This window comes from Cryptotermes secundus, unplaced genomic scaffold (genome assembly GCF_002891405.2).
Source record: "Cryptotermes secundus unplaced genomic scaffold, Csec_1.0 scaffold304, whole genome shotgun sequence".
NCBI lineage: Eukaryota > Metazoa > Arthropoda > Insecta > Blattodea > Kalotermitidae > Cryptotermes > Cryptotermes secundus.
Window position 1 is genome coordinate 559,712 of NW_019721521.1, and position 26,835 is coordinate 586,546.

General features: G+C 39.5%; 1 protein-coding gene across 7 annotated transcripts in view; it reads right to left on the bottom strand.

Moving 5' to 3' along the window:
- Window positions 1-26,835, bottom strand: part of LOC111875435 (protein grainyhead) — a 515,137-nt gene that overhangs the window by 211,305 nt on the left and 276,997 nt on the right. For all 7 annotated transcript variants that reach the window (XM_023871677.2, XM_023871678.2, XM_023871681.2 and 4 more), the window contains one exon: window positions 7,184-7,504. In XM_023871677.2, coding sequence (XP_023727445.1) covers window positions 7,184-7,504 — 321 coding nt within the window. The remainder of the gene's footprint in view (window positions 1-7,183; window positions 7,505-26,835) is intronic.

The following is a 26,835-nucleotide window of genomic DNA, read 5'->3' on the forward strand; positions in this document are numbered from 1 at the left end:
TCGGTCCAAGTATTCTCCTCAACACCCTGTTCTCAAACACCCTCAGTCTCTACTACTACTACTACTACTACTACTACTACTACTACTACTACTACTACTACTACTACTACTACTACTACTACTACTACTACTACGAATAATAAGAGTGATATTCAGTTCCTTTATGTAAGTGCTTGCCAACAGTAAAAGGCGTGCGCTGTAAGTGTACATAACCAGAGCTAGATCTACAGTAGGACTAATATTCAATTCATTCATTCATCAGTAATCTGTCAGACGACAGGTCCACAGTCTCTTCCAAAACAGTTCCTCCATTTAATGCGACCTAGAGCTTTCTCCTTCAAATGAAAATATCCTCTTCTGTCCCCAAGGTCATCCAGCATCTTCTTACGTCTTCTTCCTCGTCTTCTGGTCAATACTCTCCGCCCCTCTATCTTTCCTTCAATAACTTCTTTTAGAAGGCAGTTACCGCGTAAGATATGACCAATCCAATTAGCCTTCATTTTTCTTATTTCGTGTAGGATATTCCTCTGCTCACTGACTCTAAATAACACTTCCTCATTTCTCACATAATCGGTCCAACTGATCTTCTCCATCCTTCTCCAACAACACATTTCGAAGCTTTCCAGGGGTTTCTGATCAACTGCCTTAAGTGTCCAAGTTTCAGCTCCATACAAAGCAATGATCCAAATGTAGCATTTCACTAGTTTCTTTCTCAAATTTAAGTATAATTTGCTGGTAAATGCAGGTAATAAGATAATATTGTAACTCAGTAGGATTAAGCAAAGAAAATATATCCTGACGGGAGATGTTAAATTTATTGAAAACGTTCTGAGATCTGCAAACATTATAACAACTTGCTGGCTGAAATTTCTGCTAGTCTTCATAGAATTGCTAAAACTAAGATAAATAAAAGTAGTAAATTAAATCTACTTTTTTTCTTCTGAAGTAATCTTAATTGATATACTAAATGTATATATTTATATTAATGGTCTTAATGATCACAATACAAAACTAATGATAATATAGCATTATTGTATTGTCTTCTAGATCCGAGACGGCTCTGATACCTGTGTTTCTGCAACTGCTCTTTCGGTACGAGTTAAAACATAATTCATCATGCTGTACCTATAGCTGAGATTAGGCAGTGTGTGTGACCTCCACGGAGATCATCCTACAGTTGAAGCTACTGTCGCACTGTCTGCTGCCTGCTCACCCTCAAGAGAATAATTCGTTCCATCTTTTGTGCATCCTTGCAAGGTGCTGACATCTAGTGTACCCCTCCTCTTAATTTTTATTATTCTCACAAAGAATTTCTACCCTTTCCCATTCTTTCTTCTCCACTGTCCCTACGAACCATATCTCAAAAAGTAGTCCGACCTAGTTCTTGTCTCTGTTAATGTCATTTATAAGCTTCACCTCTCTCAACCCTTTTCTACTTCATCTTAGCGATTTAAGATTTATGAGAGGGATACTGGTTGTATAAAAAGATGACCCATGGTTGTACCCAGGTTCCTAAGCATTGTTCCTTCGATTCGGCGGTGATGGGTATCACTATCATGTTACAGAGATTCTCAGATAAAAGTTGTATCAAGCCGCATTGCTACTGACGTTTTTTATTCTCCTTTACGGTTGCTGCTTCTGCTAAAGCTACAGCACTTACCGTTGTAAATGAGCACAGATTAATTGCCACTGTGTTACTAAAGCAAATACTGGTAGCTATCAGTTGTTCTACAGTGAATTCTACGTATCCTATATCGTAAACGCAAGCCGACGTGCAGTTGCTTGTTAGCGATGAATTGAATTCAGAGAAATTCATACAATTTTCTTCCTCACGAAGGCGATACCACGTGTAAGACGTGAAGGAAGAACACGTACTTTAGAAGTAATCATGGCAACGTGACAATGTGATTTCAGTCAGCTTTCATATTAATCTGTTTCTCAGAACTGCTCATATATGAAGTCTTTATATTCTTATTAATTCAAACAAACTCTGTGGCTCGCGACCGCAAGCGAACTATACCGACCGAGCGACCGTCGCTTTTCGGTGAAGTTATTGCCAATTTTTGTGGATAGTGTGTGTCGCGTGGTCAGCGCAACGGATCCTAACGGCCATTAATCTCGGTTTTCTAATGTTTCCAAAAACCACGCATCTAATTTAACAAAATAGAGTATGTTCATAAAATAATTATAATAATAAGATCACTTCACACCGAACAAGTTATCTGTAGCTAACTCCTCTGTCTTATATTAGGGAGATGCTAGACTGGACTCTTGACAGGGACATCGAAAAACATCAAAGATTTATTTTAGTTCCTTCCAGACATATGTCGCTATTTGTTAAGTCACAGCCGAATCTTTCAACATAATATACAATTCAATATTATCAGATCGTTCTACGGCATAGCCTGACCTACTGACAACGATTTTAAACAAATTATATATAAATAAATTCTTCACGTAGTTGTTTTGGTTATGTTCGGACAAACGGACTCTTGGTAACACCGCGCGTCAGAATTTTGTACTAATTCTTACATAGGTTCTTATGTTGAATTACCTAAATAAATGAATATACTGCAATTGTTACTTTTCTCATTATAAGATGTATAAATACAGTTTGACTGTCATTGTATTTACAGCAAAATCAGTACTAGCTAGAGATAAAATCCAATTCATCATCATCATCTCGCAATATAAGCAGAGACATTTGTGGAACTGCAGTGTTTAATTGTATGTCGAAAAAACAAACTTGACGGCCTGTAGTCCGCAAGCGAACTATACCGACCGAGCGACCGCCGCTTGTCGGCAACTTAGTATCAACTTTAGCAGATAGAGGGTGTCGCGTGGTCAGCGCAACGAATCCTCACAGCCGTTAAATTCTGTTTTATAGACCGGTCGAAACATAACGAAAAGTAATTATTTTTCTACTCAGAAGTAGCTTATCTGGATGAGATCTGATGTCGGATTTTGGTTACATAAGCCTTCAGCGAACCAACATAATTACATCTGTGCGTTAACTGGGACCGTCTGAAACTGTGGAACCTCGAATAACAACGGGTCGCAAATTGTAGACCAGTAGTTCTAAACCAAACGTGGACTTTGCACTCAATTATCTTAAAAGTGCATGTTCCAGAATATACATACATTCATAAAATATTATACAGGTTTTACGCCAATATGTTATTTGTTTGTTTAACAACGCTGTCAGTATATCAAAATAGAATGATTAGTAGATATTGAATTGCAAAATCTGTGGATATAAATTTTTGAGGTACTATCACAATAATTTCTAGAGAGTCTGAGTAAAACCATGAAAAACTAATTCGAGGTAGTTTTCCAGCCAATATTCGAACCAATATCTTCCGAACTTCCTTGATGATGGTTACGTGGAAAGGAAGAGAAGCAACGAGAAATTTGGGATTATCACGGGGCTGAGTATGAAGATTACAGTTTCTAGTATGTGAAGCCGTGTAGTCTGGTAGAATTTTATCGCTGTTCTATCTCTCTTCTTGTCTTTTACTTTGAAGATCGGGACAGTGGGTTTCTTCGAAACGTTTACAAATATCTACCAGATTAGACGGCATCACGTCTTAGAATAATCTAAAGGAAATTGGAAGATTCCAATAAAACTTCGGCAGTACCTTAAATATAGTTACATTTTATTTTCTGTATATCGAATAGCCACATTTGTTTCCATTCCACAGTTTGAAAGGTCATTTCCTGGTGTTCTAACGTGCTGAAAATATTGCGTGAATATCCTCTAAGTACAGACATACTTAGCTCAGAAATGTGGCTCGAGGTTTGAAATTATACCAGAAGCATAATGCTTATTACACAACATTCTTCATTCAAACGGGACCGAGCGAGTCCGGCATTGCGCACCTCACTCCCTGCAGCTACTTCAACCGAAATGGAACATACCCGCTAAACGCAACAATGAAGGTGTGTGCAGATTTGCTATTGCCCGAAACTGTCTGGGACCAGGCATTAATATTATGGGAGGATACATGGTTTTAATTCGAACCTGAGTATAGGATGCAATAACTGACTGGAGGCACCCAGTACACTCACATTAAAACAAAACATGACAAACAAAGCAATTTACTACTATCAAATAACGCTCCAATATGATATTACTTGCACGCCGAATATGGTAGCTACTAAATTGAAAAATCGTGTAAACAGTTACCTGTTCTATCGACAGTTCTACAAAAACACACACTTGTATTTTCAACTGTAATTTGACAATAAGGCTGACAGTCACAAATTATTGGGCGTGAGATGAGAGAGAACAGGATGCACCAATCACTTACCAAGTAAGAATTTAAATGACAGAAGAGTATTTTCTGTAACTAATTAAAAAACATTCATGACAATAACCTTCATGTTCCTGTATCTGTAAAAAGCGAGCGGATTTCTTTTATTGCTAGTGGGGTGGGACTAAGTCCCTTGTACTGCAGCCACTTCTGGCCTATTGTGCCAGCCCCAGATGATCGGTGAGAGTGATTGTGCAGCAATTGGTGGAACGAAGATTGGCAGGGGAAACCGAAGTACTCGGAGAAAACCTGCCCCAGCGCCACTTTGTCCACCCCAAATCCCACTAGACCAGACCCGGGCTAGAACCCGGGCCGCTGCGGTGGGAATCCAGCGACTAACCGCTTGAGCTATGGCGCGGCCCTGGATATCCTCCTTAAGGGGAGTTAAGTTATTTGAGTTCCCGTGGAACCTGCTCTGTCCTCTCACCAATAAGATTCAAATACAGACATCAATACCATGAACACCAACTGACCGATTTTCGTGAAAATTGGAACGATTATGACTCTAATAGCCCTCCGAATTTAAAATTTTTGTGAGGAACACTACCACCAATAACAAAATAGTGCAACAAAGTGACAGAAAATATTAAGTTTTACATTGTCCTAGACGTTTGAAAACTAGGCTGGTTTTAGTGGGCTACTTGGGCTAGCTCTATTGATTGGGCCCAACTGATTAGGCTTTACCTGAAGACGGAAATCGAATCCAGTCTCCTAAACGTTGTGTTTTGAAAAATAAACAGGACAGTGCTTTTAGATAAATACAAGTCAATAAGTAAAAGGTAAAAGTAAAGCTATCCCTGTAACAGACCGTGAAGGCCCATAGGGTAGTGAGACGTTGAGGGTCCTACATTATCTAGACAATTGGCTCGAAGATGGCGGTAAGGTTGTCAGCCTTACGAGCCGGCCGCGCTTTACTCCCCAGGAAAATTATTTAATTAATTCCTGGTACTCATTTATGTTAGAGGCTGAGTGAACCCCAGGGCCATAGTACCATAGTGCGGCTGGAAGGATTAGGTCAATTGACAAAAAATCCGATTACCTCATCGGGACTCGAACCCACGACCTTCAGGCTTGTAGCGTAGCCCCTCAACCAACGATGGATAATGTCCAAAAACATAACATTTGTATTAAAATATTCTATTATTATTGTATTTTCGTTGTTCTTATTAATATATATTTGCTTGTGAACATCGCCCATGATTTTCCTTACCCTACCTTCCTCCCGCAGCGTCCGTGATATTTGTGTTGTTTTCTTTGGCTCTATGAACGTTGGCGTGCTGCTGTTACCGTTGTTATTTTATGTACACCATTAGTATGTATGTACCCACGCAGTTGCTTTAGTCGAGCGTACGTCACTTTATTGTTATTGTATTGTATTGTATTGTATTTTTATGTGAACGACGAAAATACAAGAACACTGGAATACTTCAACTAATGCACAGTAATAATTTAAACAAATGAACAGTTTCCTGAGGATGGACAAGTAATGCCGAAACATGTAGCCTCTGATTGTGATTTTAATATTATTTTAAATTAAGGTAAAGTAAAAAAGTAAAGGTATCTCTGTAACAGACCGTGGAGGCCCATGGGGTTGTGAGATGTTGAGGTTCCTACATTTTCTAGACAGTCGGCTGACGGATGGCGGTGAGATTGTCCGCCTTACGCGCCGGCCGCCCTACCTCCAAGGAAGATTCCTGGTACTCATTTCTGTTAGAGGCTGAGTCGACACCAAAGCCATAGTGCGGCTGGAAGGATTAGGTAAATTGAAAAATCCACCTCATTGGGATTCGATCCCGCGACCTTCCGGCTTGTAGCATAGTGCTTCAAGCTACTACGCTACCGCGTGCCCCCATTTTAAATTAAGGGGAAATTGTAAACAAAGTTGCATTAAAGACGGAAGGAAGTGTGCGAAACATAAGTGTAAATTACAGGCAATCAAACATTTAAGTAATGGAGTGTAGAGCCTGAAACTGTGGGGTACACAGGCTGTACAGTCGTGGTGGATAGAAGTGCACTTCCTAGTTGATTATTTTGCCCTTAACCTTCCTTTTTGTTTATTTGTAGTTTATTGAAAGGCGTTAGTAACGGAGACTACACAACGTCGAGAGACTCCAGGACAGTGAATAATGAACTGGAAGAAATATGGAAGGAAGAGGTCATGACCTAATTTAAGTTGCTATTTGCCTGAAGGAACTCAGTGAAACCACAAAAAAAAAATCTTTATTCCGGATAATCGATATCTTTTCCAAGATTCGAATTGGGTTCCGTCCGAATATGAGTCGTCAGAAGTATTACCGCTTGAATCATCTACTAGTGGCTCAGTTACCAATCTAAATTTTTACTTGAGACATGCGCGGTTCGTCAGAATTAAACCTGCAAAAATTGGTGAATCTTCTGGTAGTTCCAATTCACCCCGGAAGATGTCGCAACAGTATGACCAGGCCATGTCTCCTTCTTCCAAACATCCATTCATCATTCATAATCATCTTAAGAGAGGAAACCAAGCTACGGAGGTGCAACATTGTCGTTACATAATCTAAGAATGAACTAAGCTATAGGACTCTACAACGACTGGTGTACACGTATTGTACGACTGTCAGAAGTTTTTATTTCCTACCGCTGTCCATAGATGTCAGTGGAACAGATCCTTCATGTTTCCTACAAGCCCTAATCTACTACAGAGGGCAGTAGCATACGCGTAAACACCAACGAGTATGTACCTTCTTCAATGTGTTGCGATTATCTTTCGTTTTGGACGGCACTGATTTATGACTTTTTGAAAAGGCATTCTTAACATGTAGCACAGCGGGAGGAAATACAGTTTCAGTACGGTAGCCTGGGAGCACTGTAGGAATCGGTTCTATACTCACGGCCATATTTCCAGTTTATCCTTATCGGTGACTGTGGCAGACAGCTGTGGCAATCGGCAGTACTCGTAGATGAAGCCCATGGACTGTGTGGGCTCCTCTGCGCCACCCCCGCTGATGTTCAACATGGCCGTTGTGGCAGCTGTCAGAGGATGTTCATTGCTATAGTAGGCTGTTCGCCATCCTCCGTCTTCGCCAGGAGCACCACCGCCTCCGGGTTCTCCTGATGGTGGCATTTCAGTCATGCGGGCCAGGGGAGTTCCGGTACGTGTCGGGAGGGGGGGCCCCAGCACGTACTCCTCCCCCCCGATGTCCTTCCGCTTTCTAAAATTACAGAAAATATTATTGCGATTAGATGTGGATTAGTGCTGACGTAGTTTGGGTCTGTTGTTCGTTGCTAAGAGACAAATCTGGATAAGTTCATCATCACACATAACGAATCATTACAGAAATAATTATGCATTTCTTACTTAATTTCAGGGATTCTTTGGTAACAGTACAGAGCAGGCCACTTTGAGAAAAAGTCGCGCTAGTCTCTAATCTAATTTGAAGCTGAAGATCTGCATATTAAAACCTCATGTTGAAATAGGTATCCCTGTCACAGGCCGTGAAGGCCCATAGCGTTGCGAGATGTTGACGCTCCAGCATTTTCTAGACAATCGGCTCACAGATGGCGGTTAGATTGTCAGCCTTACGATCCGGTCGCCTTTTACCCCCAGAAATATTACTTGTACTCATTTCAGTTAGAGGCTGAGTTGACCCCAGGGCCATAGTGCAGCTGGAAGGAATAGGTAAATTGAAGAAATCAACCTTATCGGGATTAGATCCCGCGACCTTCCGGCCTGTAGCATAGTGCCTCAATCAACTATGCTATTGCGTGCCCATGTTAGGAAAAGATATCAAAATTGTTCTCTGGCTGTTTTAGCTTCCCAATTTGCGTGACATTAAGATTCTATGCTTCCAATTAAATGGTGTGTGACAACGAACTCTAAAAGTTTTTTTGCCATGGGTGTAAAATTAAGGATTTTGGAAATAAGATGTTTGCCTATTTTTAGACATACAATCTCTAACAAGCGATTTAAATCCATAGCAGCACTTATTTTGTATAACTTCTTACCCACAGTTTTGTATTCTTGCAGGAACAAAAATAATTTATTTTAATGGAAAATATCAATGATTATTTTGGAGTCTAATACAAGTTGTAGTTACTTCTTCTTTTGCGAAACCGAGAAACAATTACAGAGAAGTGAAGAAATAGAGGTAACATCTGCGACATTACACGAGTTACCTCTATCACCCACACAAAACAATCCATTGGAACCTTAGGGGTTTACAAAGTAGGAAATTTATATTCCACCTCAGTAACAACACGATTATTAAGTCAAATACAGTTCCCATTCTATTCAGAAGAACTGAAATATTGACAGCTCTCCACGGATCAAATTTATACATGTCCAGACAAAGTATAAGGTACCCATGCAGCCCTGCTGTAATATAAAAACGAAGTGCCATTATGTTTACACAATCACACAAGGATATAATCCTACATGAATAGCAGAATAAAAAGCTTCGAGCTAAAAGAAATAATGTTTTATTGCACTGAATACATGGAGGCGTATTATTATTACTGTTGTTGTTTTGGCTTCACGTAGTGCTTGACCACTACTTACAAGGCAATTGGCCTACATCTTGCTCTCGTATTTGGAATTTCAAGCATAAGCGATATATTTCCACGCATCACTCGATGTAAGTAAATAATTTACTGAAGACTATGGCTAATTGATTTCCTCGCACATGATTTGGTTATTTTAACTGTTTTAATGTCCACTGCCTATCTTATAAAGATTCGATAGTTTGAAGAAAGCAGTCTTTTGGGATTTGGCACCGTGTATATGTGGTGTTAACCGACGTTTCGGAGGAATCTATCGCCTCCATCTTCAGGGTAGAAGGAAAAATATAAGAAATCCGCAAGCGAAGAGACCGTGAGAACCGGTAAAAGCAGACTGCTTTCTTCATAGTCACGGCCGTGAAAGCCTCAAATCTTACATATTTGGTAGTTTGTTTCACCCAAATTTTCAGGTGATCAGGTGTAACTACACTGACCGATAATTATCGAATACAATGTGATCAAACCAAAAATCCTCTGTATACCAAACTATGGTGTCTACTATAACACGGGCCTGAAAATGAGAGCAGATAATTTCCGAAATGCAGTGCAGATAAATTTTATGCTACCCCATACAATGTATAATGGGCTGTAACAAGTACAATTCCGTCCCACATGACAATGGAACAGGACTTGAAGGTACGTAGAAGCCGTGGAGGTAAAGTTCCACATATGATGGTCCTCGGCAGTAGGTAGAGGTAAGTGTCCAACTCCAGTAGCCTTATCTTCACCGTAAGTAGGTCTTCTTCTCATTAGATATGATGCTTGATGGGTTCCATATTGCATATAATTGCTTGTTCAAAAATTCAGATGCGAATCACAAAAAACGAGGTCTGGAACAGCATTTCAGTAAGACCTCAAAATGAATATCGCTATATACGTGTATTAGAAATAGTTCCTTAGTTCCTGTTTCGCGCTATGAGAAACCAGAACATCAACTGTAGTACTCGTACTTCTAAATAATTAACTAACAAATTAATTAATTAATTAGCCCAAAAATGCAGAATCTTTGGGAAGTTAATAGTCACTCAGTCGGTCAACTTCCTGGTAGCAACATGTCCCACGCGCGTATTTCACGTTCCTTGATTCGCTCTTTCACAATAATTTCAATGCACATCATCTACACATACCTTGGAACCAAATATGAATTATGAAACCAGAGAAAGAGATAAGGGCATTGAGATGTCTATATACGCAGACAATAGTAATGTCCTGCATTTAGTTGTGAAGAGCAGTACTTCGCCTATTTGTTTCGTACCATATCAGTGCAGGTCTAGGTCGAGGCATACGTGCACAAGTGTTCCATTAATTGATAAGACGATTGTCCCATTGTTACATGAAGGCTGTATTGCCCGAAGAAACGGTCAGAGATGAATGGGGAGCCTGGAACGCAGTGAACACCTGTGAGAAGAGAGATGGAAAATTTCCTCCCCAGAGGCGCTGGTTCGACCAGGGCGGGCGGGTCAACGTAGCACCGCCCTGGCTTCTTGCCTCGAGAACCCGTCTTCAGCCACTTCCTGCTGTACTTTCTACACTGTTGGCCTTTATCAAGATTCGAAAGAATATAGTTCGTGGTAGAGTAAGGCTGCGAATAGCTGATTGATTTCTCTTCGTCTGCAAGATACGTGTGCGCTAGTTGGCAAGTCATACTGAGTCGTTTTGAACGGAGACGAGTGTCAGCAGCAACAGTTTGATGTGACTGGGTGTGCCAAAAGAAAGTGTGCCAGAAAATTTCGTAACGTTAATACGTATTGGTGAGAGAGTTTTCTCTTTTTTTTTTCGCTGGCTCTGCAGTCCTCTTGGGTTCTGGCCTCTGGTTTTTTTTTTCAGTTTCAATATCATTTTACAGAGGTAGGATTCCTTGGACGAGTGATCAGTTCGTCGCAAAGCCTCTACCTAAACACAGGGCAACACAAACACAGAATAACCGCATACACATATCAAACATCAATGCCTTACGTGGGATTCGAACCCACGATCCCGGCTTCTGAGAGAGCGAAGACACTACATGCCTTAGACCGCTCGGCTACCGTGACCATCTTTCTGCTATATAGGCTACGTAAATTGTAATTAAAATTTTATTACTGCCATTTGATTTATTTTCTAGTCAGTCTGCACATTGCTTTGTAAATTGTTTCATACCATTCTACAAAATTGTAGCATCTGTACTTACTCTTCAAATTCTGAGAGATTCATATGTGAAGGATGATCAGTTTATCAATACAGATTAGCTTGAAAATGATAATTCGATAAAAAAAAATGTTAGGTTACAAATGACCTCCACAATAATATAAATGTATCCAAATTCAACATATATATTTTAAGCAAATTTTGTCTTTGCATTAATTGCGTGCCGTGAGCCATAACCGATGCTGAATTGTTACAATTGTCTTACAAGAATTTAGTTGGCAAACCTGATGAAATTATACTTTTGAGACTCCGATGTAAGCGGGAGAATAATACGAGTTGATCTATCGCGAAAAAAAGAGCGCGGGACTGCGAACTCGAATTATAAACATTATGATATAGAGAGGCCAGTGGACGGTCCATGTGAGCAAGGATATAAAACTTTGAGTTAGACAAAATGCGGAAAATTTATTGGTCAGCTGAGAGAATATAAACCTTCAATAAGTACTCTGTTTACCTTGGCGTCTGCCTTTAATTTCAACCATTTTCCACAGAACTTTTGGAATATCTAGGACTGTATGTAATACGTAAGTTTCAATAACAATTACGTCATTATGGAAATTTTCTTACTATGAAAGAACAAGAAATTTATTAATAAAATTTCGCAAAACTCTACTAATTAAAATTTCAGCAAGGCTTTAAATTGGGTACTCCATATATTTTCTCTGCATTCGTACTGGGTATAAAAATTAAAAATTCGCGCATAAGCAGAAACAGAAAGAAAAATTATTAGCAACAAATTTAATTTAAATGAACACGGTAATGAACCTTCGGGTTCCATAAAATGCTGGGAAATTCTTGAGTAGCTGCAGAATTGGCGGCTTTTCCAGAAGGGCTCAGCTCCACGAATAAGTAAGTAAGCATCTTCCATGGAATTGCTAGTATATGTCTCAGTCTTAAAATGCTCACATCAATATTTTGATTATATTACTACTCCATTTCCGCTTGAAAATCTACTTCTTTTCTCTCTTACGTGGGTGCAGTGACGACGTGGAAGGAGTGTCCTACCCGCAAAGACCACACTCTCACCTCATGTCTATGCGCCATTAAAATTCATTTTCAAATTAAAAGTTTTTAACGCGTTGCTTCAAAATTTCCGTCAATCTCACATCTGTCACCCACACGCCTAATCAGGCATCCCACGCCTTCAAGTTACTGATAATTCATTTTTCCGTTGTTACAAGAATTGCTGTTCCGTTCATACGTCTCCTCCTAACCATCCTTTCCTCCATTCTAAACATCGACTTATTCCTTACAACCCACCCGCCCGTTCACAGTTCCACGTATCCACCAATCTACCAATCTCAACACTTTCTCCACTGTTTATTTGACCATCTAGTCGGCCTTTCATCCATCCTTCCTTCTGTCCAGACACCACGCCTAGAAACACGCAAGGGGCGTGAAGAGAAAGGACTGCAAGTCTGTGAAGTTGGTACCAGATGAAAGTAAACGACCAGTTGAGATTTTCTGCTGCATTTACTCTCATCCATCCCGCCACGCAACACGCACCACTGCACAAAGATATATGAGTAATATGGAGTTAAAACGCCACTGTTCTTGAATTATTTTTTTTGGCACTACAGCTCCAGTGGGCCTAGGCCTACCTCCATGAACTTTTCCGTTCACTTCGGTTTTTCTAGGTTTTACACATTCGATAGGACTCCTTGGGCGGGTGATCAGCTCGTCGCAAGGCCTCTACCTGTACACAAACACAGAAAAACGCACACACACAAACTAAATATCCATGCCCTGAGTGGGATTCGAACACATGATCCCGGTTTCCAAGCGAGCGAAGAAGTACATGCCTTAGACCGCTCGGCTACCGTGACCGGCCTTGAATTATTTATCATATTAAAGTAAGTAATCACTTCCATGTTCCGGCTCTACGTAGCTCAGGTGGAAATATCTGTGATCTTCTTCAGCTTCCAAAATAAAGTATGTGGCTCACTAACAAACTACGAAAACCTAGCTATTAATTAAGCCTACGTCTAGGTGCTGTCTTGAGTGGCAGCAAAATGGAATTAGGAGGTCCTGCCGCCGACATTATGGGAGTATAATTGTCTGCGTTTGACGTGTATCCCATTTCAGCCTAGTGCCCCGTTCCCATGTGTCTTATGGGCATAGTCACGTCAAGTGACGTCACTGCGAAATATCGGTCTTTTCTGTACAATTTTTCAGATTTGGAAACGCTTCGGAAAACAGACAAACTGTCACTTATATTTTTGTTCTGACAGCTCATTTCCTTCACAGCTGTAGGCACTATTCAAGATATAGCTATAGTCATCAGCACTGGAGCCATCGCTGGAAATTACAGTGAACCAGTGTTGTTGCAATTAAAGTCACCAAAACCTGCATTCATAAGACAACGAGTATCCTCCCACGTACGTTTCGATTTCCAATCAAAATTTTGTATAAATTCTTGCTTCCCATTTCAAGTTTCGCTTTTCTTCTATCTAAACCACTATTTTTGATGGAACTACTGAAAGTTCACGTACTCTACGAACCATCCCACACCTTGTCTAGGCAACCGTTAGGAAGGAAATTCCTGTGTTGGTATATTTGAATTTCCCACCCGCGTATAAACACCGGAAGTACGCTTAAAACAGAATCTAAAAGTTCCTAATTAGGACGCAGCTGTATAGTCCCCAGAGTAGATGGAGTACACCAACACGACTAGCTCTAGACCAAATTCAGCACCCGTAAAGCAGCTGAAGGAATTAAATCATTAAAAATTAAGAACTAGGAGGATGACTGACAGAATTACATAACGAAGTACTTCTTAACTCATATCCGCCTTTACATGCGAAGCTGATCAAATGAAGGACGATGAACTAGGCTGCATTTCGGAGAAGAGAGATGTCTACAAAGTACGAGTCAGTATACCTCATGGGAAGACATGAATTCTGAGACCATATTGTTCATGGGCCGATCACAGTGGCCGCGGGATCTAAGGCATGAACTCTCTTCGGCCGCTAGAACACTGGGATCGTGCGTTCGAATCTCACTCGAGGCATGGATGTGTGTGTGCTTTTATTCTATGTTTATGTTGACCTCTTTGTAGGTAGAAGCCTTCCGACGAGCTGATCCCCAGTTCAAGGAGTCATATCGACTGTGTATAGATAAAGAAACTGAAAATGCTTCCGAAGTCCACAAGGACTTTAGAGCCATAGATAGATGGATAGTCGTTGTTGGGAGATCATGTTCGAAAGCATCTTAGAAAACAGAATGTGTAGGTCTGGTCCGGACTCAACAGGTTAGCGTTCCAGAAATAATGGAAAGTTCCTTGAACAGCTGAGGGAATATAAACTTCTGAATAAGGAATATGTTTCATAGAATAGTTGCTTAATTAATTAGTTATATTATGTATTTATTAACATCAAAACGTGAGGCAGAACGCACTCTATTAACCTGTCTCAAAGGTTAACATATGTCAATTCTGCAGCCATTCAGGCCAATTTGAGATATAAGTGCAGACGAGTGGATATATTCAATCAGACACGCATTTCATATGACACTTCCAGGTGTCTGCTGTAAGACGAGGCGTTTACAATACATGCGACAGCCGTTTAGAGTGACAATAGTTTCGAATACATTATGGTTTGGGTTCAAATTGCATTCAGCATAGGAGACAGGCAGCCATGAGGAGCCGTCACCACCTGAGCAACTGCAGGGGGGTTAGTTGCTTAGGATTGTGAACCATACATTTCAACTGATATATTGGGTTTTTGGACTTTATCCATCGTCCTGGTTTTTAAGATAACAAATAAAGTCCAAAAACCCAATATATCAGTGTGTTATACACCATCGTCAGAATCCTATAGTAACTACTCATACATTTCAAATTTCTACATTTATTAGCGGAAGGGGAAGCTTGAGTGTAGCAGACGTAAATAAACAAGTCATAACATTTCTAAACCGCAGCAAAACTTGCTTTTTGGACTTGTACAACACATATTACAGCCGATTACGTTTTAACTGACGAGAAGACATTAAGCCTATTTACAGACACGCTAGTCTGTAGTGGCTGTGATACGCCTTTGATGTTATTTATGTCTGTAATATTTTTGTATAGAACCATATTTTCTTGACCTCGGCATTATTTGGAGGTGAGTGGTAAGCTTCACGCCCCGGCCGCTTTATAACCTGGGAAAGCGCTCCTGGTATGCACTGAATAGGAGGTTGGGTGGACCCCAGAGTAAGCCTGGACGACGTGGATCCTATTCTACCAGGACTCGAACTCCGACCCCTCCATCGTCCAGCAAGTAGCCAGTCGCTATACCGACTGAGCTATCCCGGCTCCCTCAAACATGATCAGAGAATACATTCCCCCATACGCCTTCATCGCTTAGTGCTTAATTACATAAGTACAGGGACAACTTTTCTTACTTGCTTATTTACTGCAAGAGTAAGGATGAAAACAAACGGAACATGAACCACATAAAGGAAATGTATAAGGTGCATCTCCTATAAGACCTCATTGCGAAGAGATTACACTGGACAAGAATTAATAGACAAATAGATCATGCAGCGATGCAAAAATTGTGAGTGTTGAATGAGAAGACAAAAACAGCTATAGCCAGAAGAGCTATGGGAAGAAGGAAGGAAATACGGTAGAAGATAGGATTACCAGCGTGGAACGATTATATACAAGGGATTATTCCACAAAATAAAGAGACGTATCTGAAGTGTCTGAAACTAAATTTTGAAGGAATAGAAATATCAAAATATTGTACTTCAAGCGAAACGAGAGACTAGAAAAATGTTTATGTAAAGTTCTATAAGAGAGATAAAGATGTAAGATTTGAGGCTTTCACGTCGGTCACTATGAAGAAAGCAGTCTTCTGGGATTTGGCACCTTGTATATGTGGTGTTAACAGACGTTTCGGAGGAACGTATCGCCTCCATCAGCAGACTGCTTTTACCGGTTGTCACGGTCTCTTCGCTTGCGGATTTCTTATATATTTTTCCTTCTATCCTGAAGATGGAGGCGATACTTTCCTCCGAAACGTCGGTTAACACCACATATACACGGTGCCAAATCCCAGAAGACTGCTTTCTTCAAAGATAAAGATGTTTTCACATCATCGCCATTAGCAAAGAGAGTGGGATTACTTACTTTAAAAACTTCTGTACATGTCCTAATGAAGAGAATAAGATTGGTGGATTGACGCACAGAATTTATTTTTTTAACAATATCCAACTCGAAGTATCGAAACATTTTATAAACTACTGTGAAAGAACGCGCCAGGTACTGCCAGCCTAAACATGAACCTGTATGTCTACGCTTCACCTGAGTTAAAATTATGATCTTGTCCACTTCTAAATCAATGTTCGAAACATAACTGTGTTCCAGAAGAATAGGAACTGTGGTTTTCAAGCAAACATGCAAGGACGGTAATACAGCTGACTGTATTAACTACAGAGGTATAAGCCTACTTAACGCAGCATTTCAAGTACATGGAAATATTATAAACGATGAGTAATTACTATAGCAGAGGTAGTGTTCTTAGAGGCACAAAATGGATACAAGAAAGGAAGGAACACTGGCTGGAGCATCTGCAGAAGACACCAGAAAGAGCTCCCAAACAAATTCGTGTTATAAACCGATAGGAAAGAGTGTGATCTAGGTAGGCCAAGAAGATGTATCTATTTTTAAAAGCGGAACGGGCTAACAAGCTCAGAGAGCAACCAAATTGATTGCCCTTTAGAGATTACCCAGCAAAGTTCATAATTAATTCTGTTTTTCCTATGTGTGACATGTTTCTTCTAAAATCATTCAAAGATTGTACTTAGGTAGCTACACAGCACAACGGTTTACACTGTGTTCATTGTTCTTGTAACTTTGTCACTGTAATAAAATACCTCAATCTTTATTTTGTAAGAGGGGAGAACGACAATACTCTCGAAATTTCTGTCGTTGTGTATCAGAAAAGCTGTTCTCAGACATCAGTCTCACTACTATGTTAGGTAGTTACATATGAGTTAGGAATACTGTATTGTTCATCAAAGTGTTTTGTCCTCTCTTAACTGTTGTTGAGGATATGTAAAACGCACTATTCCTACAGACAAACTGGTGTAATTATTTTGTCAGATAGGGTTGACATGAAAAGAGTCCTATCTCTAAGGTCCATCAGTTGGCAACAGTACGTCGTATTCAACAGAAGTACACATGGAAGTGCCTGGACATCACATAATGGGAGGACCTCAATTAAACATGTAACATATGAAAAGTTATCAGGGTGTTCTGTTACTAAAATTGTGAGACCTTTTACTCTATTATCTGCTTCTGCCATTCCCAAACCCTTGGGGAAGCAATTTCAGATTGTAATACAAGCCCGCATAAGTATTGAGAGTAAAGTAAATATAGAGAAAATGTTAAAACCTGTATAGGAGGGATGGAAGAAGACAAAGTACGGTTCAACTAGAGAAGTTATGTGTTTCAGTGTTGGTAAAAAAATTGTGAGCTATAGTGATATGCACATATGGCAAGGACAGTAGGGCACTAAATGTCCTTAATTTGTCAAAGTCTCATCATAATGTTATCTCGTTAATGCTTAAGTACATAAAAACTCTGGCACTTTACATCTGCCTTTCAGAGTCGCGCCCCTTCTTTGCCCTGTACACAGCTTTCCCTTCCACTTTACCCGTCCGCAAACAAAGGATTCTAATGAAAATGTTGTGAATTTATAAGTCATCTTGAACAATTGTGCGAGTCTATCAGGAACACTGCAAACGTATTTGGAAACTTTTACAGCAGCAGTGTTATTGGTTTGTAGGTTATATATTGACGAAACTCAAGCTGCTAACCGCCGAGTAATTTTTAAATTAAATGATCATATTAATTAAAAGTTAACAGGCTGTACAATGTAAAGTAAAGTTTGCGTAAAAGCATGAATTTCACTAAGGGGTCCAACAAGTTCACAGCAATAGGCCTAAATACTCGTATTTTGTGAAACGTATTGAGGGAGTGGAAAATTAAACTGCCGCACGTAAATATAACTAAAAATATGCCCCTGCAGGAGAATAACAATTGAAATCCCAGCCGCCGTACGTACTATAGTTTTATAAAAGCCTCTGTGAAAGCAAGCAATTGACTTTATAGGCGTATATAGGATAAAACAGTTTTCTCAAATCTGAAAGAATTTAAATTAAGAAAATAGTAACAAATTGTGGAAACAATAAATAGGCAGATAGCTGAATGAAAGGTTGCATACGCTTTGTCTATCTTGTCTATATATCTGCTGCAAGTTTGTGGCTGTTATAGCAAAGTTTCTCAAAAACCTGAAATAGAATCATCAGTGAATTTACATAGAAATGGGGCGAGAAGAAGGAATTTTGATTAAAATTCCCCTTCTTCATGAGCTTGGTATCTGCTCATAAATTCGTTTTATTCTAAGGCCCCTAATTACCTTCACATTATATTAACATCTCTGCTTCTGTTTTTAATTTTTGGAACACGCCTCTGAAAATATCTAGGAATTTTGTATTTACAGTCATGGTCATCCAGAGCGTTTTCATGAACCTAGCAATAGTAATGCGTTGTAATACTGGCTACACCACAACCAGTTCTTTGAAGAAAGAAAAAGCAAATTTTTATTAACCCTTTACCCGTGAGGAAGAAACTGTTAATGTCATTAAATTATTCGAAAAATTTCAACTCGGTCAGTGCTTGAAAATATATAAATCTGTATAATCTCAAATATTCAGATAACATGCTTCATTCTTTGGAAATTTTACGATGTTCTTGGTGAGAAAGCTAGGAGACTAAAAATGTGCTTCAATATTTTTGACTTCCTACGCGAAGGAGTTAAGACACGTTCGAATTGCGTGCCAATATAAAGTAAGGTATACAGCTGAAGTTTCATTATAAGCCTACGCCATCAGATACGACAAGAATAATTGTTCACTATTTCGCACCTTACCAAACTTAAAGTACTGCATGACCATTTAAGGTTGCATGTGAAGGTGCATAATAAAACTAAATGACTAATACAATGCACCAGTAATATAAAGATACAGCTGAAGATAAACTATTTAACTTCAGAAAACAAATTTTGAGTTTTACCGCCTTGACTGTCATACAAAGGCCTCAAATGCGTATGTACTGGTACAGCACTAACAAAGTGATGATGTTTATTGCTTACACGTCTCCGCTAACATGTAATTCGTAATAAATGAAAGAATAATTGAAACCAGTTTTGTTTCCGTTTGTTTACAAATATATTCCTGTTAGTTAGGGGCCACTTCTAAGCGATTCCGAGAATTATAAACAATGTCTTTATTACCAACTTAAGAAGTCCAGCCACGTCATTGTTTGGTACCACACCATTATCTCCTGCCTTCATACAGGAATATGTGAACAACCTATCTCCTCTCCTTCGATATCTGCAGCAGAATATAGACTCCACTGCAGACTGTTTTATTATCGCAACATGTATGTTGGGAGGAGGACGAAAAAATATCCCTTCATTTGCATACGAGAACCCCACAGAGCATACTAGCCCCACCTGGTATCAACTCTTGAGAAATGAAGAGCAATTTTTATTTCCTCTTGTTGAACATGTATCTATATGCATCCCAGCTGCAATTTACCATCTCAGTACAGTCATGTTCTCTTTCATTTTCGCAAACAAAAAAAGGTTTGGAAAGACAGTTGAATGATGCATAAACGTTCCTCTTTTTCTATTTATGCTAACGGAGGATTACACGTGGAAAAAGTAATAATAACAAGATAAATATCATTTGACCTATATGACATCTTTACGTGCTTAAACGGAAAATGTGTTTGTATAAACGCCACTCGGTTGCAATTAATAATGATGATGGAGGATGTATTTGCATAGGAAATATTTATTTTACGAGGCTTGGAATGACGTTGTAGTGGACTCATCTAGTCAATGGCAAAATACACAACTGAGTATATACCATTTTTAACGGACAATTTGTACAGCCTAGCAAGTAGACGTAGCAGAGGATTACATTTACTAGGGTGTCGGCTATAGGTACAAGTACATTTAAGTTGAACAGTGGCCTGCAATGTTTGAAGTACTAATTATAAAACCAGACTTCTACGTTAATACGATATTTCTATATACCTCAGAAAATAATATGCAATTATGAGTCTTTATTGAAGAATAACATCTTGTGGGATGTTGCACTGTGTTGAACATGTATGAACCGACGTTTCGGAGGCTGCTGTTGTTCGGAGGAACGTCGATTTACACAATATCTACACGGCGCAACATCCCATCCGTCGAAAGTCAACCAAATTTTCGAAGAAACATGTCGCTTTCATCTTCAGGACCCTGCAGATGAAGATTATATTCTTTTCCGAAACGTCGGTTGGTTTTCAATCGGCTACACAGCGTTATACCCCAGTAGATAGGAATTTTCATGACCACCGCTGTGAGAACCTCAATTCATACAAGTAATTTCACTATTGATACTCCACTTCATTTATTTTAACAAGATAAGTGAGCTGGCTAGTACCAAAATAAGTGTAGCTCTATCAAGAAAATTCCGAATATAATCTGAACTGCATGAATTCCGTCATTGTAACAATGCAATGAACTTTACTTTACAAAATGAGTTGTTAAAATGAGCTGGTGTACCCAACAATAAAAGCCTTGTTAACAAGAAACCGTTTAGCGAATATTTAAACAAACAAAACACTTGACCTTTGGAATATTTTCGCGCTGTCATTCTGTTCGACAAAGTTTACACTTCAAAGTACATAGCTCTTTCCTTCAACAGAAATATCCGAACGACAGAAGTTCCGTTGCGAGCAGTCGGCTACAAGACAGTACAATGGAAGACAGTCACACTGAAAGATAAAAGCTCGTAACACGTCCCTGGAAGTTATCAGCAGCTAAAAACTAGCTTTGAAACTAAGTGAGGTTACGGGTTTCATATTCCTCTATAATCAGCAGTAAATGACTCCTGTTGGAATCCCCAAAACAGATTACTTTTGGTTTCATTCAACATATTTGTGTAAAGTTTTATATTGCTTTGGAATATGCAATGATTGCCTCTTCCTCAAGGAATATTATTAAGGTTTGAGGGTCCTTTAATTCATTCATCACCATGCACTAAACTTTCGTAACAAACTAAGAAGGCGCATAAGCAAAACGCAGATGCAAAGCCAACGCAGGCTCTCCGAATTTTTGTTTAAAATCACAACACGTCTCAGATACAATTATAGAAATCCTATGCAAAATATACCTCATTGGAGAGCCAAAAATATCTTATCATCCAAATAATAACACATTAATTCATATATTTTAATCCCCTTTCTATAATTGCACTTCGTTTCCATAAATAATTAATGTTAAATTTGAACAAACAATGATGCATTAAATGTATTTAACTGTTATTTTTCAACAGTAACTCCTTAAGTTTTTCTGTTCAGAGGTAGTTATCTTCCCCAAAATCACCATTTATGGCGCCTGTATCACTTTTATTTAAAGGTATGCAAGCTCTGTATTTCGTAGAACCTCGTTAAATACATTACCTAGATTCTGACTTGTTTGAAGCATAATTTAATTTGTTTTCAGAGATAAATTATACAAACACATTCGCTCGGACATAGAGGTAAATTACTAGTTCTAATTAAATAAAGTATAGTAAGTAAAGGTATCCCTGTAACAGGCCGTGGAGACCCATAAGATTGTGATATGTTGAGGTTCCCACATTTTCTAGACAATCGGCTCACAGGTGGCGGCAAGGTTGTCAGCCTTACGCGCCGGCCGCCCTTTACCCCCCAAGAATATTCCTGGTACTCATTTCTGTTAGAGGCTGAGTCGACCCCAGGGCCATATTGCGGCTAGAAGGTTTAGGTCAATTGAAAAAATTCACCACATCGGGATTTGATCCCGCGACTTTCTGGCTTATAGCATAGTGCCTCCACCAACTACGCTACCGCGTGCCCCCGTTCTAAGAAAATATGAACATACTGTCACGTGTATGGGGGTGGTAGGAGTGACAAAAGAAACGGGTTCTAGTTCTGATGATTGAATTTATTAGCACTTCGGTTACAAGTTATCTCGATCACACTTAGTAGAGAACTATCACTGATTTACATTTGTACACACTTTCCATTTCACAGTTGCGCACGCAGTAGGATTCTCCATCTTCACTAGTCGTCTCCTGGTAACGTATCTCATCACAGAAACTATAACAGTCTCATTGATTTCTTTTTTTCACTGGCTCTACAGTCCGTTTGGGCCCTGGCATCTGATTTTTTTCAGTTTTATGATCATTTTACAGGAGGTAGGACTCATTGGACGGGTGATAGCCCGTCGCAAGGCCTCTACCTAAACACAGGACAACACAAACACAGAATAAACGCATACGCATACCAAACATCCATGCCTTGTGTGGGATTCGAACCCATGATTCGGGAATTTTAGGTTAAAAGTCTGTAAAATTTAACAGTTCTAGCCTTACTGATAAATCGAATATAAATTATTTATTTCTTATACACCATCAGCTACAGTCTCCTTCACTCTATATTTCCCAGCACAGCGTTTATAGCAATTCCTGGTGCTTATTTGCTGCAGGTTTGTAGCACAAACAGTCCGATATATGGACATTAGGTGCATAGAATCGAGTTGCCATAATTACTATAATCTGACAAATTCCGTTCTAATTAAAAGTTACCATAATATCAGAGAAATGCTCTGAACCCTGAATGCTCCTAATAAGGCTCAGGCGCGTGAAGATAAGAAGCATTATTGGCTGAGATACTGCCCCACCATGAAGAGAATGAAGAGAAAGTGAAGGGAACAATTGGAATACGCACCTCACAAAGGCAACGAATTAATCACTACGCCATGAAGGCGTATGAGGGAGTGGATGTATAGATCCGCATTTTCTTGACCTCGGCACTAGCTGAAAGTGAATGGTCAGCCTCGCGCCCCGGCCGCTTTACTCCCGGAGAAAGATCCCCTTTCCCTGTACCCATTGGATAGGATGTTGGGTGGATCCCAGAGGCGGTCTGGACGATTTTAAGAAGTGAAAATTCTTGTCTCTATCAGGACTCGAACTCCGACTCCTGAGTCGTCCAGCCCGTCGCCAGTCGCTATACCGACTACGCCACCCCGGCTCCTCCACGCCTCATAAGATAAAATTATGTTAATTTTTACGAGACATTTTAAACTACATATATAAATCCATTTATCATCATACTGAGGATGACTCTTTCTTTATGTGTGTTATGTATAACAAAATAAAAATAAAACAGGTTACACGTGTCCAAGCTTTCTGTTGTAATGTAATTGAGTCTCTAACTACAGTGTCCTGGTGTCATGATGGGAAATCCTGATTAAATCGTCCGAACTATGAAGCTGAAACTCGTTTTTGAAACGCGTACGAAGCAGCTTTTATTCATTACGTGTTTACTATTAGCCTTCTCGAGGGTTTCAGAGAGTACGAGTGAATCTACGTGCACTACAGGAAGTTTTTATAATACCCTCACTGAAATTTCAAAGGTTATTAAGAAGGCACCGAAACAAGTAAAGTAAGTAAGTAAGTAAAGCTATCCCTGTACCAGACCGTGAAGGCCAATCGGGTTGTCAGACGTTGAGGGTCCCATATTATCTAAGACAACCGGCTCGAAGGTTGTCAGCCTTACGCGCCGGCCGCGCTTTACTCCCCAGGAAAATTATTTAATTAATTCCTGGTACTCATTTCTGTTAGAGGCTGAGTGAATCCCAGGGCCATAGTACGGCTGGAAGGACTAGGTCAATTGAAAAAAAAAATCCAATGACCTAATCGGGACTTCAACGAAGACCTTCCGGCTTGTAGCATAGCCTCTCAACCAACTACGCTACCGCGTGCCCCCCACTATAGTTAATACGCTTATTAATTTATTTTTTTGCAACTTGTTATAAAATAAACAGTATTTATTTCACAATATAGATCTAGAGAAGCTATTGAAACATATAGCACTGACAGCCATAACACTCCTAGAACTTGAATAAAAATTCCAGACTAACATTCTGCGGTCTCAGTAAAGTAAGTGTAATTAACACGAAACCAAAATTATAATAATTTATGGTGCACTGTAGTGTCTTATTATAGTCACATGATCATGCTATTTACCAGAATCTATTTCTTAAATTTTCTTACCTTTATTGCAATACGTGGCCGGCCACAGTAGCCGAGCGTTCTAAGGTATGAACTGTCTTCGCTCGCTCGGAAGCTGGGATCGTGGGTTCAAATCTCAAATAAGGCATGGCTGTTTGGTATGTGTATGTGTTTATTCTGTGTTCATATTGTTCTGTATTTAGGTAGAGGCTTTGCGACAGGCTGATCACTCCTCCAAGCAGTCCTACGGTCTGCAAAATCATCAAATGAAAAGCAACCTGGACACCGTAAGGTAGAGGAGGAATGGATTAAGTAAATAAATTAAAGTAAAGTATTTCTATTCGTGTCAACGTGTTCTTCCAGACTGAGATAAATTTATCATGAAGATGAATTACTTTATGTATTATACATTTAATATAACTGTTAAACTTGAGAAGTAATTTGGTTTCTTCTAGTAGCAGCTGAAAGTTTCTGTCACTCAAGGTGTCCCTGTTGTTATGGAATCTGATGATTTTTTTGTGTTGTTTGTTTCACGATGCTCTCAGCATCTAGATTTTTTAACCTTGAGGGTTACGAGAAGGAAGTGGTCGTAGCCTAATCGAGGTACTACCTCGGCAAATGCCTGGAAGCTCTGAGGAAAACCACGAAATGCCTCTGTATGTACAGTCGGTATCCCGGCCGAGATTTGAGCCCAGCATATTCCGAGTGCAAGTCTAGGGCCTTACCGCTGCACCAATCTTCTCCGTCCGGTCACAGCTATCGCCGAAGTCTACTAACAAACTCCGTCGCCTTTTTGTCTGCAAGGGAAATATACCGACCGAGCGACCGTCAATTGTCGGCGAAGATAGTGCCAAATTTAGTGGATAGAGGGTGTCGCGTGGTGAGCGCAACAAATCACCGAATTCTACCTTTAGATATTACGTACGGCCCGAACAATTTATATTATATGTTCGTAAGTAACACAATTATCAAGAAAAATAAATATCATAGGAAAGAAAAAATAATGATTATTTTATCTATTTAACTGAATAAAATAGGAGATATATCGACGTTGAAATCCTGTTTCAAATTAAGTGATCCGTAATAAATCATATATTTAGTTCTTATTGGTAAATAAAATCGTTTTTGTGTTATATCTTAAAATACATTTCCTTGGGTTTTGTAATCACAATCAGCAATAGCAACATTCAACACAAAAATTTGAGTCTAAAAATAATGAAATCCTTTCCTGTTTTTTTTTGTGAAAGAAGTCTCATTTTCACGGAAAGTGACTATCCTGCTTTCAGTCATATTTTCTCGACAATAGAATGGTCGTTATTCACTATTGAGGCGGAAACTTCGGGGGGTTTTAAATGAAGAAAAGAAGGGATTTTCTCCCAAAATTTCTTTGCATTGTCCGACTGTAGGCACGAAGGATCCTGACAGCTATCAGGGAGAGCTTTTACGTAAAAACGGAAACATAAAAAGGAACCCCGCTTGATTTTTATTCGCAGTTTCAATTTATGTGAGACGAAATTGCAATTCTCAGACATTAGATAATAGAACAAAAAAAACTATAAGATATTCTCGGAGTGAATTTTATAAGGGTATACCAGTAAATTGGATGATTGTTATAAAGTATACCTGACTCAAGAGTGCACGAGGTACATTAAGAGAAGGGAGCAACCGTATTTCAGTAACACTTTGAAGTAAATCGTTTCACTTTAGAAATACAGGCTTACAGGCCCTGTGAGAATTGTAAGTACTCAGGAAAGTATAAAATTCAGTTATATTTTCTTTAAAGTAGCTCACTGGAGTTGAAATTATATGGAAAACACAACCTCCTATCAGAACTTGATGTCATCCACGTTGCCTTGGATTTATTCTGCATTCTAAGAGGCTGAGGTTTCCAGTTACCAAATTACATTTTTATTCTACAAAGAAGCATTTAAGGTTTATGTTTAAAGGTACCTCAGAAGTCACTCATATAGTCCACTGACTTCATGAACACAAATAGAATGCATTAATCATCTCGCTGGAGCAAACCCTTCGAGAAGCTGATAGTCGCTTATTTTTGTCAAGAAATTCCCCACCATTTATGGGACCAACTCTGTGGTCTAGTGGTCAGAGTTCCTGGCTACAGATTCACAGGTCCCGGGTTCGATTCCTGGAGCCACCAGTTTTTCTGAGAAGTAGAGAGTCTGGAACGGTGTCCACTCAGCCTCGTGAGGATAATTGAGGAGCTATTTCAAAGAAATAGGCCTCCGGTCTAGAGAACCGAGATTAACGGCCGTGGGGATCCGTTGCGCTGATCACGCGACACCCTCTATCCGCTAAAGTTGACACTAACTTCTCCGACAAAGGGCGATCTCTCGGTCGGTATAATTCACATGCGAACTACAGGTCACGGAGTTCAGATTTAATTTAGTTTTATGGAACTGGAATAAAAGTTATAGTGTTAGACTTTATTCTTAATAGCATTAAACCACATTAATGCTTCTTTCATGCTTCGCAATGGCTAACGTCTCTTAAACATCGAGACAGCTGGTGTTAATCACGCTCGGGCATAATTACTCATCCACGTTTTGTATATGATCCTGTCTTGAGACCGTCTGTTGCAATGAAACGCCTGAAGTAAAGCATGAAAACTATTAACCAGGATAGCCAATTCTCTGATCGGGATTCGAGTGACGTACTTATTTTGACTTCGCCCTTATCCGGCTGAACAACTAATTGA